Here is a 16081-nt window from a genome sequence, read left to right on the forward strand (position 1 = left end):
ACAGGATGCAGAGAAGGCAGGGTTACTGAATGCCTTCTTTGCTCCAGTCTTCACTGCTAAGGCTGGCCCTCAGGCATCCCAGCCCCCAGACATGAGAAAGAAAATCTGGAGAAAGGAGGACTTCCCCTTGGTTGAAGAGGGTTGGGTCAGAGATCACCTAGGCAAACTGGATCCCTGCAAATCCATGGGACCCAATTGGATGCACCCATGAGCGCTGAAGGAGCTAGCGGATTTTATTGCCAAGCCACTCTCCATCATCTTTGAAAGGTCATGGAGGACAGGAGAGGTGCCCAAGGACAGGAGGGTAGCCAATGTCACTCCAATCTTCATAAAGGGCAAGAAGGAGGACCTGGGGAACGATAGGGCAGTCAGCCTCACCTCTGTCCCTGGAAAGGGGATGGAGCAGTTCATCCTGGAGGTCACCTCCAGGCATGGAGAGGAAAAGAAGGTTACCAGAAACAGTCAACATGGATTCACTATGGGAAGATTGTGCTTGACCAACCTGATAGCATATGATGGCATGACTGGCTGGGTTGATGGAGGGAGAGCAGTGGATGTTGTCTATCTTGACTTCAGTAAGGCATTCGACACTGTCTCCCAGAGCACCCTCATAGGCAAGCTAAGGAAGTGTGGGTTGGATGAGTGGGGAGTGAGGTGGATGGAGAACTGGCTGAACAGCAGAGCTCCAGAGGGTTGTGATCAATGGAGCAGAGTCTGGCTGGAGGCCTGTCACTAGTGGTGTTCTCCAGGGGTCTGTGCTGGGTCCAGTCCTGTTCTATATGTTCATCAATGACCTGGATGATGGGACAGAGCGTCCCCTCAGCAAGTTCGCTGACGATACCAAGCTGGGAGGAGCGGCTGATACACCAGGAGGCCGTGCTGGCATCCAGCGAGAGCTGGCCAGGCTGGGGAGCTGGGCCCAGGGGAACCTCATGGAATACAGCAAGAGCCAGTGCCAGGTCCTGCCCCTGGGGAGGAACAACCCCCCGCACCAGCACAGGCTGGGGGGGACCTGCTGGAGAGCGGCTCTGCTGAGAGGCCCTGGGGGTGCTGGGGGGCAGCGAGGTGACCCTGAGCCAGCACCGGGCCCTTGGGGCCAAGAAGGCCAACGGTATCCTGGGGTGCATGAAAAGGAGTGTGGGCAGCAGATGGAGAGAGGTTATCCTCCCCCTCTGCTCTGCCCTAGTGAGACCACATCTGGAGTTCTGTGTCCAGTTTTGGGCCCCCCAGTTTAAGGACAGGGAACTGCTCGAGCATGTCCAGCGGAGAGCTACCAAGATGATCAGGGGCTTGGAGCATCTCCCTTATGAGGAAAGGCTGAGAGACCTGGGTTTGTTCAGCCTGGAGAAGAGCAGGTTGAGGGGGGATCTTATCAATACTTACAAATAACTGAAGGGCAGGTGTCAAGAGGATGGGACTGGACTCTTTTCAGTGGTGCCCAATGACAGGACAAGGGGCAATGGGCACAAGTTGGAACACTGGAAGTTCCACTTAACTATGAGAAAAAACTTCTTTCCTGTGTGGGTGCCAGAGCAGTGGCACAGGCTGCCCAGAGAGGTGGTGGAGTCCCTTCCCTAGAGACATTAAAAACCTGCCTGGATGTGTTCCTGTGCCCCCTGCTCTAGGACTACATGCTCAAGCAGGGGGTTGGACAAGATGATCTCCAGAAGTCCCTTCCAGCTCCTACCATTCTGTGATTACATCTCAAAGACGTTGCTAACTTGCCAAAAAACTTTCTTAGTTTCAAGTGACGACTTGAGTACATATTCACATCATGGGCACCTTTGAGTCATTACTACTGCACTATTACTTGAAGAAGCCCTTAATGTACAGCGCAATGGTAGAAATGCGCTACAGAATGCTGCAGCAGCCCTCAAGGTTTCAGAAATGAAGCAGCATATTGCGAAGACATGGACAGACCTCCTTTGTGCCCTACAGCCATGGAAATGCGTTTCACCAGTGCCAGCAAAGTCACATTACACCTGCTATCTCAGCATCGCTGGCAGGCTAAAGAGGATGTTCCATAGCAAGGGAAAAAATTCTGCCCACTTGGGTATCAAAAAGGTTTGGTCTATAGATGTTTCGGGAACAGGCTCCTCGGAGAAATAGTATAAATTGGCAAATTCAATTTTGGAACCAAAATAAAAAATGCTTCACCACCACTATATCTCTGAAGGAGCAGAGAAACTCAATGGCTGAAAGCCTAAGCAGAGAGGATCTTCAGACAGAAAGTCTTTGCAAAAACTCTGGAGTCAGGAGATTGTCTCTTCTGAGCAGATGCCATCAATACAGACTGCATGCCTACTGTATTTAACAGTCCCTTCTAGGACATCTGGAATCAGCAGAGACTGAAAAGAAGTACTACCTGAAATCAGTATTAAAGGATTCAGGTCAGGATAACTTGTTGAAGTGCCTCAATTCAAGTAAAGTATTATATTTTGCAGAACTAAACTTAAAACAAAATTATGAAGCAACTACATGTCTCTCAGATCACCCAGGAGCTTGACATATGACCTCTTCCTGTTCAGAAGTCCTCACCAAGAATATGCAGAGACGCTTACAATCCTAGAGCTGATACCTCCTGTGAATTCTCCAGGAAAAAGTATGACAGGGCATAAAAAAATGTGGTTAGCTAACCCCAGAACAGCTCCCAAACACATAGCAGAAACTAAGACAGGGTCAGCTGATGTTGAAGATTCACAAGGCTCGTCAGAGAGCTGCCAAGAGAGTTGCTGCAACTTAATGCAGATTGTAGATGTAGCGTTGGGCTGTTTGGTACATCAGATAAATGTGTTTCACGGTGTAAGAGGAAAAAGATGTGCAACCTAGAAGCATCTGATCACAGGACAACTACCAGAGGGAAGAATAATAAAGTAATGTACATCTGCCTCCCGTTCCCTCACGGTAGCTGGGGCACCCTAACACCAGCTCCAACACAGCAGTGGATAAGGAAGCTGACAAGGACCATGAGGAACACAGTGTCTGTTGGGACAAGGAAAATGACATCACAAAGGTTATGTTGCAGAATGAGCAAGCTTGAGGAATGGATCACTGATCATCTGCTCTAATTAAACACAAGTTCACTGCCTGGCACGGCCCTTGCCTGTGCCGAGTGCCATATGCCAAGACAACCATCATACAAACTCAAGGAGAGTCCTTCCTAAAGTCATTCTCAAGTTGTCTCCTGGCATGGAGGAGATGGCAGCAGGTCAGATTCCCTCACTTGGCAAAGCCCTCCAACGCTACTCCACCAAGCTTAGTACCTTTGGGCACTTTCACAGGCTTTTGCAACATATCCCAGCCCATGCAATGCATCCCTGCAGCTTCATGCCATAAAACCAGCTACAGTACAGCCCTCCCCAGACTGTTGCAAACACTGGAAACTGTAAGAATACAAAATGATTGTAAGTTAGCACCACACGGGACCCAACGGAGATATTTGCTATTTAATGTGGAGCAGACAGCCCTTGTTTTAGACAGCAGTACAGAAGTAACCTAAGAAGCAATCTCTGCTCTCTTTTTCCTCCCACAAAGACTTGTTTGTATGCCAGAAACCAACAGAAGCCGGGCAGGTCCACTGGCGCTGGGAGGTGAGGCAACCATTGCCCCAGCTCCAGCACATGGTCCTAGTGAATGAAGAAGCTATGGGATGGGCATAGGTTGATGGCAAGGAAGACAACATGTATTTGCAGCATTGCTGTGGCTTTCACTAGATCCACCAGTCCTCCAGAATCATCCTTCACTTGTCCAATGAACTTGCACAGTAAGTCTGTATGCCCTGAATGTCTAGACTTTTACCAGAGTCAGGTTAAAAAAACAACAAACAAACGACGGAGACAGTTTTGCTCTAGACAGACTGAGAACAGCCCTTGATCTGTTGGTGACAGATATTTTTCTCTGTCGTTAAGGATGGAACCAACAAATCTGATGTGAATGAAACCAGTTATGCAAAGACCTTTATGGTCTTCTTGAACAGACTGTTCTGAAAGGTCAGAGTTCTCATTCTTGGTTTAAAACAGGCAGGTGGGACATTAGCTGAGAATGTGTTCCTCTGTGAGATAGCAAAAGCATCTCACATGACCATCAGGAGATAAAAACTGATTCTTCCAGGTTTTTAAGGCAAGTAGTTAACTTCTGGGGAAGTCACTGACTTGGATTAGTGAACCAGAAATATTCTGTATCACACCTGGAAAATCCCACAGCTCAGAGCATTACATCAAGCATTGGAACAGGCTGCCCAGGGAAGCGGTTGAGTCACCATACCTGGAGGTATTTAAAAGACGTGCAGATGTGGCACTTAGAGTCATGGTTTAGTGCTGGATTTGGCAGTGTTGGGTTAATGGTTGGACTTGATGGAGCTAAAGGTCTTTTACAACCTAAACAATTCTATGATACCACTGGAGTGGAAAAGCTCTCCAGCCTTGCCCACCTGCAGTGGAAATATACATGTAGAATAGCCACCTGAATAAGGAAGGCCCTGTTTTATAAGAGACAGGCCTAACTATCTAAGGACTACGCCAGTCCTTGGCAGCTTCATGGAAGAGAAAGCACAGACATGGCTTTTAAGAGCACTGTAAGTCAGCCAAGGAATCAACTGAAGATGTCTGGACCTGTTTATGATCTTTGCACCCTGCATCCTTCTGCCTTTTCCATAGTTTTCTTTCTTCTGTGTAAGGCAATGTTCAGCAGAACACCACCTTTATATAACAGGGTGCGGAGTATGAGCTGGGCATAGATAGGTGGATACAGCAGAGGAAAGGGATATACGACTCATGCAGCAGAAAGGTGATGTAGAACAGCAGCACTCTTTGCAGTATGATAAGAACAGTTCCCAGATACTTTAAGCATATCCAACAAACTGTTTAACAGTCACCTTCAGTAACTGAAATTAGGCATTTTTTCCTATATTAGATTCGTTAACTTAAGACTTCTGTTCCAAATTCTCTCAAGCACACATACTCACCGACTTCAGGTTCTTCTCAAGAATATGCCATGTTGGCTCCATCACTTCAAACATCATGTAATACTGGATATTCTGTACAAAATTCAGCATCCGCTGCCGCAGTGTGAAAGCACCAGCAAACCTAGGGGAGAAATCACACCCACACGACTTAGAGCTAGCAAATACCAGGCTTGCACTGTTAAGCAGAGCTAAATATTTCTGTCCTAGCAAACTCACTGCTGCAGTGTGAGAGGGATTATAAAGTTAATGCAAACCAGCTCTGATTATTTTCCACATATTCAAATGGCTTTCCCTCAATTACTAGAGTCCGAGTTTTGAACCTGTTGTAGACTGGACAATTACTTTGAATATTTGCTTATATTCAACTAAAATTTTAGTATTAAATATTAAAGCAATTTACTAGTGTAACTATCTAGTGCGACATGTATTCATTAGGAGGGTAAAATTTAACAAGATAAATGGTTTGTGTTTCTTTACAGCCTTATCTGTTAAATGAACACTTAAAAACATTCTATGCCTTGCATCAATATGTTCAGGGGATCCAAATGTTTAATCAAATCACCTGCTACCACCATAGAGATGGGGGATACCCACCCTAGGGGTTTTCAACCACAGCTGCCCTGTCCCCTGCTGATCGCAGTAGTCCTGTGAGCTGGATGCTGGACTAGAGACCCTCACAGGGCTCTTCCACTAACACCTCTACAATTACAGGAGAACCAGAGCTACAGTCATGTTGTCTGAGGTCAGTGCCAAGGCAGATGAGGTCGCCTTGTCACAAGAAAGTGCCACTGGCAAGGCAGAAGATGCTACCTCTCAATGCTGGGGTCTGCCTCATGCTCCAACCAGGTGCCTCCAGCACCTGGAGTGCAAATCCGAAGGTGAAAATCTACCCTCACAGGTGGAACAAGACAGAATTATTTCCTCTGAAAACACCCTACCAATTTTACCTTATTTAATTTGTATCGCACCACAACCCCAAACATTAGCCAAGCTGTGTGAAGGTCACAAGTCCTTGCTAGTGGCCTGACAGAAGAGAAGGATATTGCTTTTAAACTACTGGGATCCTTACTAATCTTGCTGATGCTAAAGTAGCAACCAAGACAGTATGCGCACAGATGTCCTCAGCTGTTCAGTGTATAATGAGCTAATCCTAAAGACCATCTCTTCTTTTTCACAACTTCTGAAACCTTTTCATGCCAACAAAAAGGAACAAGCTGAGCAGTACAAAGATTATTGAGCAGACACTTCTTACTGAAACTCAAATTGTTATATTTTGACCTCTCTCAGCCTGTAAGAAATTTATAAGGATCTTTTTCACATCAAAATGATCTTATCCATGTCACAACATAGTTAACTAGCAAGAAGGAAAACCAAAACTTCATATCTGATCCAGCAGAAAAAAATGCCATACCACTTAGCTGAATGCAGGGAGAATTGCTTGGCTGTTTTATTGCTGATCCAAACGTTGCACAACTGTCTTTCCACATGTTTGCAATAGAACATGTGTCTGAAAAGCATCTGGTATCGTGTCAGTGCTTTCCTGGAAAGAAAGGAGAAACCCATCCGGATTAAGCCCCGTTCTGATTGACAGACTAAGCTGTGATGGCTGAGGCTGCTCAAAGGCAAAGAGACTTTACACAATATGTTCCTTACGCCTTCAGATGCACACAGATCCGCACTGACACAATTCGAACCAAGGAAAAAAAATCACATTTGTAACCATCCCAAAGAATCTCTCTCCAAGGAGTCCCTCCTCCATGTTTCCTGCCAGCGGTTACATCACCAGCCTCCTCCTTCAATTCCGTCGCGCTACCTGTGGAAAGGTCACTCACACAGATGCTGGGACAGAGGGCTAAAAGCCTGTGGTCATGTACCCACTGCACTAAGACTGCTATGATCACCAGAACAATTCACCATGATTCTCCAAAAAGATGAAGAAAAAGCTGTAACCAAGCTACACTCAGCATTACCCCACCAGCACTGCACTGTCAGAAGCAGATGGGATGCTTATTTATAGCTTCAGGAACTGGATTCAGGTCTGCATTCAGACACTTCAGTGTAGGTGTCTACAAAGCTCCAGTCGATACAGTTCATGAGACCATACCAAGTCATATTTTCACTTCCATGGCTACCATCAGAGCTAATACACTCAACTGGAAAGAGAGAGACATCATTTCAAAAGCATCACACCATTAGAAAAGTCCCACTGTGTCAACTGATTTTTTAAAGAGGAAATTAAAGGACAAACTAATCATTGGCAGTTAAGAATTCAACATCTGTCGCCCTGTTCCTGTGACACTGCTTGTCCCATTTGCCCTGGCTCATGTAGCAGCTCCGCCAGTGTTTCTACAGGGAAACAGGGCAAATCCCTGAAGAAAAATGAACCATTCAGTCCCTCATAACTCAAATGCAAAATAGCTTCCTATAGCTATTCCAGCAACAGCCTGTATCCTTCTAGTTTGCAACCAGGGATACCAGAAATTGCAGTTCTTTTCTTTCTGCTCTCCACATTTGAGAAATGCTTGATTCTTGCATGGAAACCCTCTTGTGAGAGTTCATATTCTCAGGGGAGATACTTCAGAAAGCCAGACAAATGAAAACTGGGTGAACAAGTCACAAGTAAAACCAGTGACCAGGCTGAGAAAACATCCTTTGATCTATGTCTTCCCATCATTTAAAATGAAAGCTTGACCTTCCAGGCATGCCTTAGACATGGTCTAGTAGGGCTCTACTGAAGAGATAATCCATATTCCATCGCCTACAAGTAGAGCAAGCAGGGCTCAACAACCCCAAAGCACTTCCTACTACTCAGCAACTTACAACGTCACTTCAGAAATACAGGCTTTCCAGTACCTTGCTGTGTGGAAACATGCTTCAACCCCACGCAAAAGCTTCTGCCTTTTTTTCCTTCAGTGGACTGATACTTTACCTGTTTATAATAAGGGAGAGAGGCCACTTAACAATGTAGTCAAATGAAAATGCTTCCAGACCGCTGAGAGTGAGCTCTGTGGGATCTGCACTGATAATTGCCTTCTCCTGTTTCGTTTCTATGGCCAATACTCTCAAAAGCTGTGTAATGAGGTCATGGGGCATCAAGTCAATCTATAAAGGAAGAGCAGGAAAAAAATGAAGCCACAGGATACTCACAACTACTATGCAGCAACAGATGTGTGGCAGAAGTGAAAGTTATCAGTGTCGCTCTCAAGTCGTCAGACCAACCTAGGAAGCAACAGTGAATGGCACAATCTGGACAGTGCAGCAGCAGACACCAGAGCAGTGTTGCTGTAGTGTTTAACAATCAGCATATAACATGCTACTCTGCTGATTGCTCTGCCTTGCCCTCAGCCTCTGTAAGGTCTATTCAGATCTCACGCTCCCCAGACACAGCCTCTGAACTGCTTCACATCTGTAAGTCACGCAATCATTAATAGGCAGGACTTCTAATCAGGTACTTTCTTGTACTCCAAAGTGAGCACCCAAGCCGACAATAAGCATGAGACACACGCTACTGTTTCCACCTCACCCTGAGGGCACTGAAAAGCACCTTCTCTGCGTTCAGATGCCAGAAAGAAAACGCAGCCCCTCGTCCAGGGTAGGTGCTTCCAGTTGCTCGTCTGGATGAGAGAAGACTTAACCCAGAGAAGGTCTACAGAAGAACAGCCATCAATTCTCTTTTCCTTCACTGTACATTCAGCAGGCTTTTACAGGCACAGAGATCTTCCCAAATCACGGCAGGCCTTCTGCTCAAGTTCAATTACTTTCTGCTTAGACACATTCTTACCTTTAAGTCATCCTTGAAAGGATCTGTGTTGGCTGTGCTCATTCGCAGGGCTAATTCAAGCAGAGCCTCTAGCCTCGTAGTTATGATGTCATCCACAGGCTTCTTAAGTTCCTCTTCTGTGAGATCCATGAAGTGAACAAAAAAGTCCCCTTGATCCATCAGGAAATAGTGTTTTATAGATCTGCTCAAGAAAATGAAAGGACAATTGATTACGTTTTTTAAAGCCCAAGTTAATCCACATTAAACTTAAAAGAACAAAAGCGATCAATTCAGCCAGCCTGCTGGGTTTGATCACAAAATGTTCCTCTTCATACAGAACACACAGCCATAAATAACCCATTTGAAGACTAGTCTTTCATGCATGTCCTCTCCCCCCACTTAACTAAGAAGTGGTTATCTGTCACAGGTCCCTAGGAGTTTGATCACAACTATCCCACTTCAGCTCAAAGCACACACATGCACTGGAAACTCAGTAGCTTCCTCCTCAACTAACTGCCGCTGCACTTGCACCCCAGCAGATTACCTATATGCAGGACAGCAGCAGAATGATCTAGTAGGACACCTGTTTTGAAGACGAGGAGGTCATAGACATCAACCCCAGCTGGAGACGCTGAGCAATACCTTAATCTGAAACTACATTGTGATAGACCCAACAGAGGACGTGTGCCACTGGAGCTTTGGAAGCCAGTGTCTTTTGAACAGTCCCATTAAACAAAGAAGGCTTGGAGGGGTAACAGCCATAAAGGCAAGAAGAATCTCCTTAACAACTGGCAGGTTTCACACAGCTCTCATAACCTTTCATGAAACAAGGCATGTTCTCTGGTGGTCTTCACAGGGAAGGAAGGCACATATCTGTTTCAAAGGAGTGAACCATGGATCTCTAGGTCTTCCTACAACCTCTCTCTGCTGGAGCCACAGTGTTCCCAGGTCTGGAGCAGACACCTTTGTTGTGGTTACAAGATTTTTCAGACCTAGCAAAAAGCAGGGCCAAAGTAATCCCACCCGGCCTGCGAGGCACATTCTGCTCCAGCTTACGTCTCCCAGTGGGCATCTTCTTGTGCAAGTCACTTGCCAAGTTTGTCCCATGGACCTCAGACCACTTTCCTTCACACTGTGTTGCTGGTTTGAAGTAGGAGCTCTGGTACCAGGTCTCAGCCCAGTTACAAACTGTGATACAACCAGCCATCCACTGCAATCTCCTACCTATTTTTTGCTGTCTTGGTCTTCTGGACACTTAAGATTCCTGATTTTACTATTTTCTGAAGACAGTAATAAACTAAAAGCTTGGTTCACACAAGGAAGCTGGAGTTCACATGCTAGAAAACACTTGCATTTGCTATCAGCTGAGTGTGTTACAAGAATCAAAATATAGGTTATTAAAATGAACTTTAAAAGAGGACAATATTAAGAAAAACCCTGCACTGGAACTTGGAGCTAATACACTTACTCTGTTCCAGCTACCTGTTTTCATGATCAATAACCACGGCATATATTCGGTGAGATGCTTAATATCAAACTATTTCTTATTCACACTAAACTCTTCTTGAACATACCAGATGATATTAGGAAACTCCTGTCCCAGGTGGGAGTGACATGCACCTGTCTCAAGAGGTGGGGGATGTCCATACCTGAGGGTGGGTTTTGGGACTGAGCTAGGCAAAGCCACAGCTGCCCTGACCTAGTTTTGGCAGCAGCCTTCCAAGGAAGAGGGACTAGACACCCCCAGACGTCCTTGCCACACATTTCTCTGATTTTACACTTTTTTTTTTTCCTTCAGGAAAAAAACCCAAATCTTATTTTTTCAGGTCAACCTTTCCAATGGAACTAGAGAGAATACATTAATAATATCCCAAGAAAAGAGAGCTAACTTCAAAAACATATGTTCACTATCAGAACCAATCTATTTAACATGCATTTAGTAAAATAAATCAAACCTCAGGTGAGCCACCAGCTCTTTCTCCTCCATTAGGAAATCCAGAAGAACTTTGCTAGCATAGTTATATGCTTTTTCTATTTGTTCCACATAGGCTCGCTCTTTTAAAGTATAGATGACCTCTTTAGCCACAGGGCAGGTAACATCACGTCCACATTCTCGCACAACATTTAAATATTTCCCTAGAAGCAAAAAGAAAGAATGAACCATATTCATACCTACTGTATATCCAATAGGGAAACTTTCAGACCACTACCTTCAAACAGAAGATATGCTGTGAAATGTTTATACTAAGTTCTACTGAAAGCTGGAAAGGATTTAGACACCTTTCAAAAGATGATACAGAATTTTATATTAGGCACCTAGTATTACGTTTAAGGAGAGATTTAGAAGTGGTTTTGTTTCCCAGTGGTGGCAAAACATCTCTGCAGATAGCCAGAAACTTTGAAGATCTGGTGCTGTACTTCATAGTTGGTTTTTTTGGGGGGGTGTTGTACTTATGGAAGAGAAGAACAGAAGCCATCAGGTTGCATGCTTCATTTAAACACCCAAATTAAAACTCAGCATGTTCAAACCTCAGTTGTCTAGCTCCATCTAGCTAGCTGCTAGAAAACTGTACCCATGAAACAGCAGTAAGACAGCTCCCCTTGCTGCTGGACTCCTTCCCATGTGTTGTTTTATTTATAGGATTTGGGGTTCTTTTTAAAACTGATTCTTCTATTCTTCTGTGAAGTTCAGCTAGACTACCTGACAAACTGGGAAACAAAATGACATTTACTTTATCTTTGCACAAAGAATGGTAATGCTTCTCAAGATTCCTCTTACACCAGAAGCATATCTTTACCTACCTGTGCTTAGTATTTTGTCAGCCATTTTCTGCAAGAATGAGGGTATCTGTTGCTGAACAACAGTATATCTTTGATCCCAATACTTGTCATTATAGTCCTCCTGAATCTTCTCCTTCTGCAGCTCATGTTCCTCCACCATGAACTCACTGAACAGTTAAAGTAGATGTTTAGAAGCAGCAAGTGGTACAATGACAATTTTTTTTTTGACCTGTAAACTGGTAATATGATCTATCAGAAATAAGGTCTCATGAAAATACATTCCAATCAAGAACTGAAATTAATCTGTATTTGTAGTAAGAGGAGAAGCATTATGCAGAGTGTTTCTGCTAATCTGCAACAAATTACGACAGAAACAGAATTTTATAGAGTTCACAAACCAAGTCTAAACATTATTTGGTTGTCGCTGTAGAGGTGAGGAAGCTGGCCTTTGTCTGCCTTCTCACCATCAGGGAGGCATTAATTTTAGCTATTTTGAGTTTTGCCCACCTTAGGATTCCAAAAACATGGGAAACAGAAATGCTGCATAAACTATTAAACACAGTGAAATGCTTCAAACGATTCTACAAAAGACAAGAAACTTCAGAGTGTTGTTAGTTCATATCAGATTAGCATATTAGTGGACTACATTTAACACAGATTCACTGAATTATCACACTCGTACCCCAGGAGAAGAGGGCTCACCCCGTCATGAAGAGGATGAGGATGTGAGAGGAAAATACTTAAAGGGGAACAGGCACGGTAAGGTGGAATTGGAGTGGACTGCATGCTTGAACTGTTATGCTACTGACTTTTGCATAGAATTTCCTTGAATTTGGAAAAAGAGAGCAAGTGAGAGTGTCTCTGACTGTATAACCACTGAGTCAAATAAGAAACGTAGTTAAACATGCCTCAGCAGCTCCCCTTCCTTCAGTGCTGCCTTGTCTACCTACTGCTGCCAGGTCCAGGCCCCTAAGCTATGCAGGCTCTACAGAGCAGAGGGATGGGTGCCTAAAAATGTAGAAGCCAAAGACCTGAACAGTATTTCTTAACTTTTGCATTTCATTTTCATTCTTTAACTGTTCTTTACCTGTATGGATCATTAATGATGCCTCGATATATCCACTTCTCCAGAATTTCAAAATAAGGCACGCTGGCTGCCTTGGTTAAATACAGGCACAGCTCCTGGGCCTGGCTGTCCCCCGTGTAATTGAAAGTCTTGTCATGGAGTAAGCTCAGGGTTGATCCTCCCATACACTCACCTTTATCCACAGAAGTAGCTAAAATTTAAAAATATGGATATAAGACACAAGGCTGACACAGATTAATTGCACAAGCTGTGCTGTTAAACGCAATGAAGCTAGCAGTTGATTAGCTGACAGCCTTAAGTCACAGATCTCCATGTCAGCTGCAGACCCCTCCTGTGAAGATGGAAGGCCGTTCCACCATGCAACCAAAAGCTTACACCCTGAAATGTCCTGAAATGAAAACCCAAATGATCCATAAACTAAAAAAGCAATAACCAAACCCAACCATGCATGGAAGGAGAATTGAACTCAGGTACATAGTGGCTTAGGGTCCAAAAGCCTCCTACACCAAGGGGAACACGTACAGAGATCCACTTTCCAGGCAGTAATGGAAGAAACATATTTCAGTAGCTTGCTTGAGAAACCTCTGATCTCAAAAACACTTCTGTTCTCAACTGTAACACTGAGGTAGCCATGCACAAAACTCGAACACCAGGATTTAGGTAGGTTGATACAGAAATATGTACTTTACCATCACAAAAGGGATGTAGGGACAGAGGAATACAGTACTGCCATGAGTTTTGGATCAAAGCAAACCTTAATGTAGTTGGCTAACTGCTGTGTTCCAAAAAAACCTGAAAATTTCGGGAAACATGCATGCCAAGAGGGATCACCCAATTCCAGACTGTAAACAGAACTGATATTTACGACCAGATAAATTCACCAGGCTGAGTAGAGAGAAACGTACAAGTATTCTCATGCCAAAGAATTTAACCAAAATTATTGAGGTAACTACATCTGTGACAAACAACCTCATGCAACAGCACAGGCTGGGACTGGCTGGCTGAGGAGCAACACTGCAGAGGACAACCAGGGGGTCCTGGTGGACAACCAGTTGATCGTGGATCCGCTGCATGTCCTTGCAGAGATGAACGCCAGCTGCACCCAGTGCTGCACTGCCAGCAATTATTTCCCTCTGCCCAGCACTTGTGAAGCCACACCTGGAACATGGTGTTCAGTTTAGCGTCCCTAATATGAATGACAAAATGAGGAGTCCAGCAGAGGTTGATAAGATGGTGGGGGGCTGGTGCCCAGGGCATACAAGGAGAGCCTCAGGGAGCTGGGCTTGTTAGCCGAGAGCAGAGATGAAGCTGGGAGTTGTCGAATGTCATTCCTTCACTATCCAACAGATGGTTCTAGAGGAGATGGCATGAGACTCCTCTTGGAGGACCACAATGACAATATCGGAAGGGCAGAAGTTACAAGAAGAGAAATTCCAGTTGTAAATGCAGAAAGAAATGTTCACAATAAGGGGTGGTGAAGTCATGGGAAAGGCCTCACAATGGTGGGGGAACACCGTCACTGGGAATTGTCCAGACTTGCCTGGACATGGCCCTGAGCAACCTGCTGTAGCTGTGAGCAAAGGGTTGGACTAGAAACTGCCAGTGGTTCCTTCTCGTTGAATTGGTTTGTTGTTAAACAACCACACACAGCTGGAGAGGCATTTGGAAAGAAGTTGAGTAGAGACAGCAGCGGTGGAAACAACTGATCCAAAGGGCATGAGCTGTGAAGGCAAAAGGCACGGACTTGCCTCATGACAGCTCCAAAGGGTAGATTCAGCCCTAGAGCCCACTGCTCAAAAAGAGAAGTGCTCTGACAAGTACAATTCCTCTTGGCTTTCTTCTTTAATATAACGTAAAATTTAAATGATTCATGCCCTGCCTCTATTGCTACTCCTTACAGTTTTCAGAAGGCACTGTCATGCACCTGTCAAAATTTAATGACTGAATTTTTGAAACTTACCAAGTGAAGCAAGAATCTCCAGGGTCCTCATTGTGGGCTGGATATAAAACCAGAGTTTCTGCAGTGACAGAAGTCCCTGCCTCTGAAGATGTTCCAACTGGGTAATTAGTATCATGTATTCCTTGATTAGAGTTCGCATAGCAGCAGCCAGAGCATGATTTACCTGTCCATACTCAAAGGAAGACTTCTCCTCTATAAACCTGTAAAAAGCAAAATGAAAACTCTTTCAGGCAAGGCACCTTCTTTCATTTTCAGGAATTTTATCTCCAGGACACTGTACAAGCACAGGAGTAAATCATGTGTTGGAAAGTGCACCAGTCTTCAGCTAGGGTTTCAGGTTCTACATTTACTCTGTGTCCCCCTGCGTATTTTCCACTGCCACATTTCCTAGTACTGAAAGCTGTGGGAAGATGTTTCCTCTCAAACTGCAGGGGAAGGAGAATTACTTGCAATACCACTATGTAAAAAGTGAGAGCCAGTATTTCCAAGGTGACTGTCTTTGCATAAGCAACAGATTAGAGGACAGGAAAAGATGTCAATATAAAGCAATGTGCACCCAGGAATGTGGGGAAAGCACTGTTGCTAGCTTCCAACACCACAGAAGGGGTTCATCTGTCCAGATTTACATGGCTCCACACAGGTTAGTGGAGAGAGACAGACGCTTCTGAACACAAGTCATATCATCTAGAATGAGACAAGTAAAAGACATTGGATGAATCACATCCTAAAAATGCTTATTTCTCTTTGCTGATCTTTTAGGGACTTTGAATCAAATGCAGACATCTACATAACAAACATCTGCTGTTAGTACAGTACTTTATACTAAGACCTTTTAACAATTATTAAGGTAGCTACCAGAAAGTAGGCAGCAGTAGGTTCTCCTGCTCAGAAGCTCACAAGCACTGTCTCAGTCCTGGATGCCCAAAGGAGAGCAAAAAGCAGGACACATGGAGAAATTCAGAGCAGAGTGGGAAGAAACAAGCCAGAACAAGCAGACATATCCTATTTGCACTTTGCCTGAATGTACTGAGAACAACTTTGGACAACGTGAAGGTGAGGTGAGTGAAAAAGTGAACTGGCAGCACAGAGGAGAAACCCAGCAAAAAGAAATGTAGCTAAAACCAATTCAAAGACATTGTCATTCTTATTTTATAGCCCCATAGGTTTAAACTAAGCTTGGAAGTAAACATTTGCACAATGACAGATTCTCTATTCTACAACCTGATGCTCAAAGGAGAACATCCTCCTCTGACAAAAGTCAGCTTAGTACCTGGTGACAGCAGAGTAACTTGCTGCTACAGGAAGAATCCTGGTCACCAGCTCTTTGATGGACAAGTCCAGGTTCGGATCAACTGAAAACGCTCGGTTCTGCCTCCCAATGAGAGGCTGTGCTGTGATGTATCTTCCATCCACACCAATCAGGACGTACAGCAAGTCCTCCACAATCATGGATTCTTGGGAGGCTAATGGCAAAGTACCTGTTTTCAAAGAGAAGACAAAAGAAGAGCACAATCAGAAGATGCAATAGTA

The 16081-nt window shown here is 44.4% G+C and overlaps 1 protein-coding gene across 5 annotated transcripts in view; it reads right to left on the bottom strand.

Annotated features, from left to right (window-relative positions):
* The window catches only part of TUBGCP2 (tubulin gamma complex component 2), a 36874-nt gene that overhangs the window by 10661 nt on the left and 10132 nt on the right, over positions 1 to 16081 (bottom strand). For 4 of the 5 annotated variants that reach the window (XM_064464530.1, XM_064464527.1, XM_064464529.1 and 1 more), the window contains exons 6-14: positions 15822 to 16029; positions 14552 to 14751; positions 12592 to 12781; positions 11526 to 11671; positions 10679 to 10859; positions 8745 to 8925; positions 7893 to 8065; positions 6375 to 6503; positions 4964 to 5084 (exon numbers count right to left, since the gene is read on the bottom strand). In XM_064464530.1, coding sequence (XP_064320600.1) covers positions 4964 to 5084; positions 6375 to 6503; positions 7893 to 8065; positions 8745 to 8925; positions 10679 to 10859; positions 11526 to 11671; positions 12592 to 12781; positions 14552 to 14751; positions 15822 to 16029 — 1529 coding nt within the window. The remainder of the gene's footprint in view (positions 1 to 4963; positions 5085 to 6374; positions 6504 to 7892; positions 8066 to 8744; positions 8926 to 10678; positions 10860 to 11525; positions 11672 to 12591; positions 12782 to 14551; positions 14752 to 15821; positions 16030 to 16081) is intronic. The other variant, XM_064464531.1, reaches the window with a different exon arrangement.

This window comes from Phalacrocorax carbo, chromosome 13 (assembly GCF_963921805.1).
Source record: "Phalacrocorax carbo chromosome 13, bPhaCar2.1, whole genome shotgun sequence".
In the NCBI taxonomy this organism is placed as follows: domain Eukaryota; kingdom Metazoa; phylum Chordata; class Aves; order Suliformes; family Phalacrocoracidae; genus Phalacrocorax; species Phalacrocorax carbo.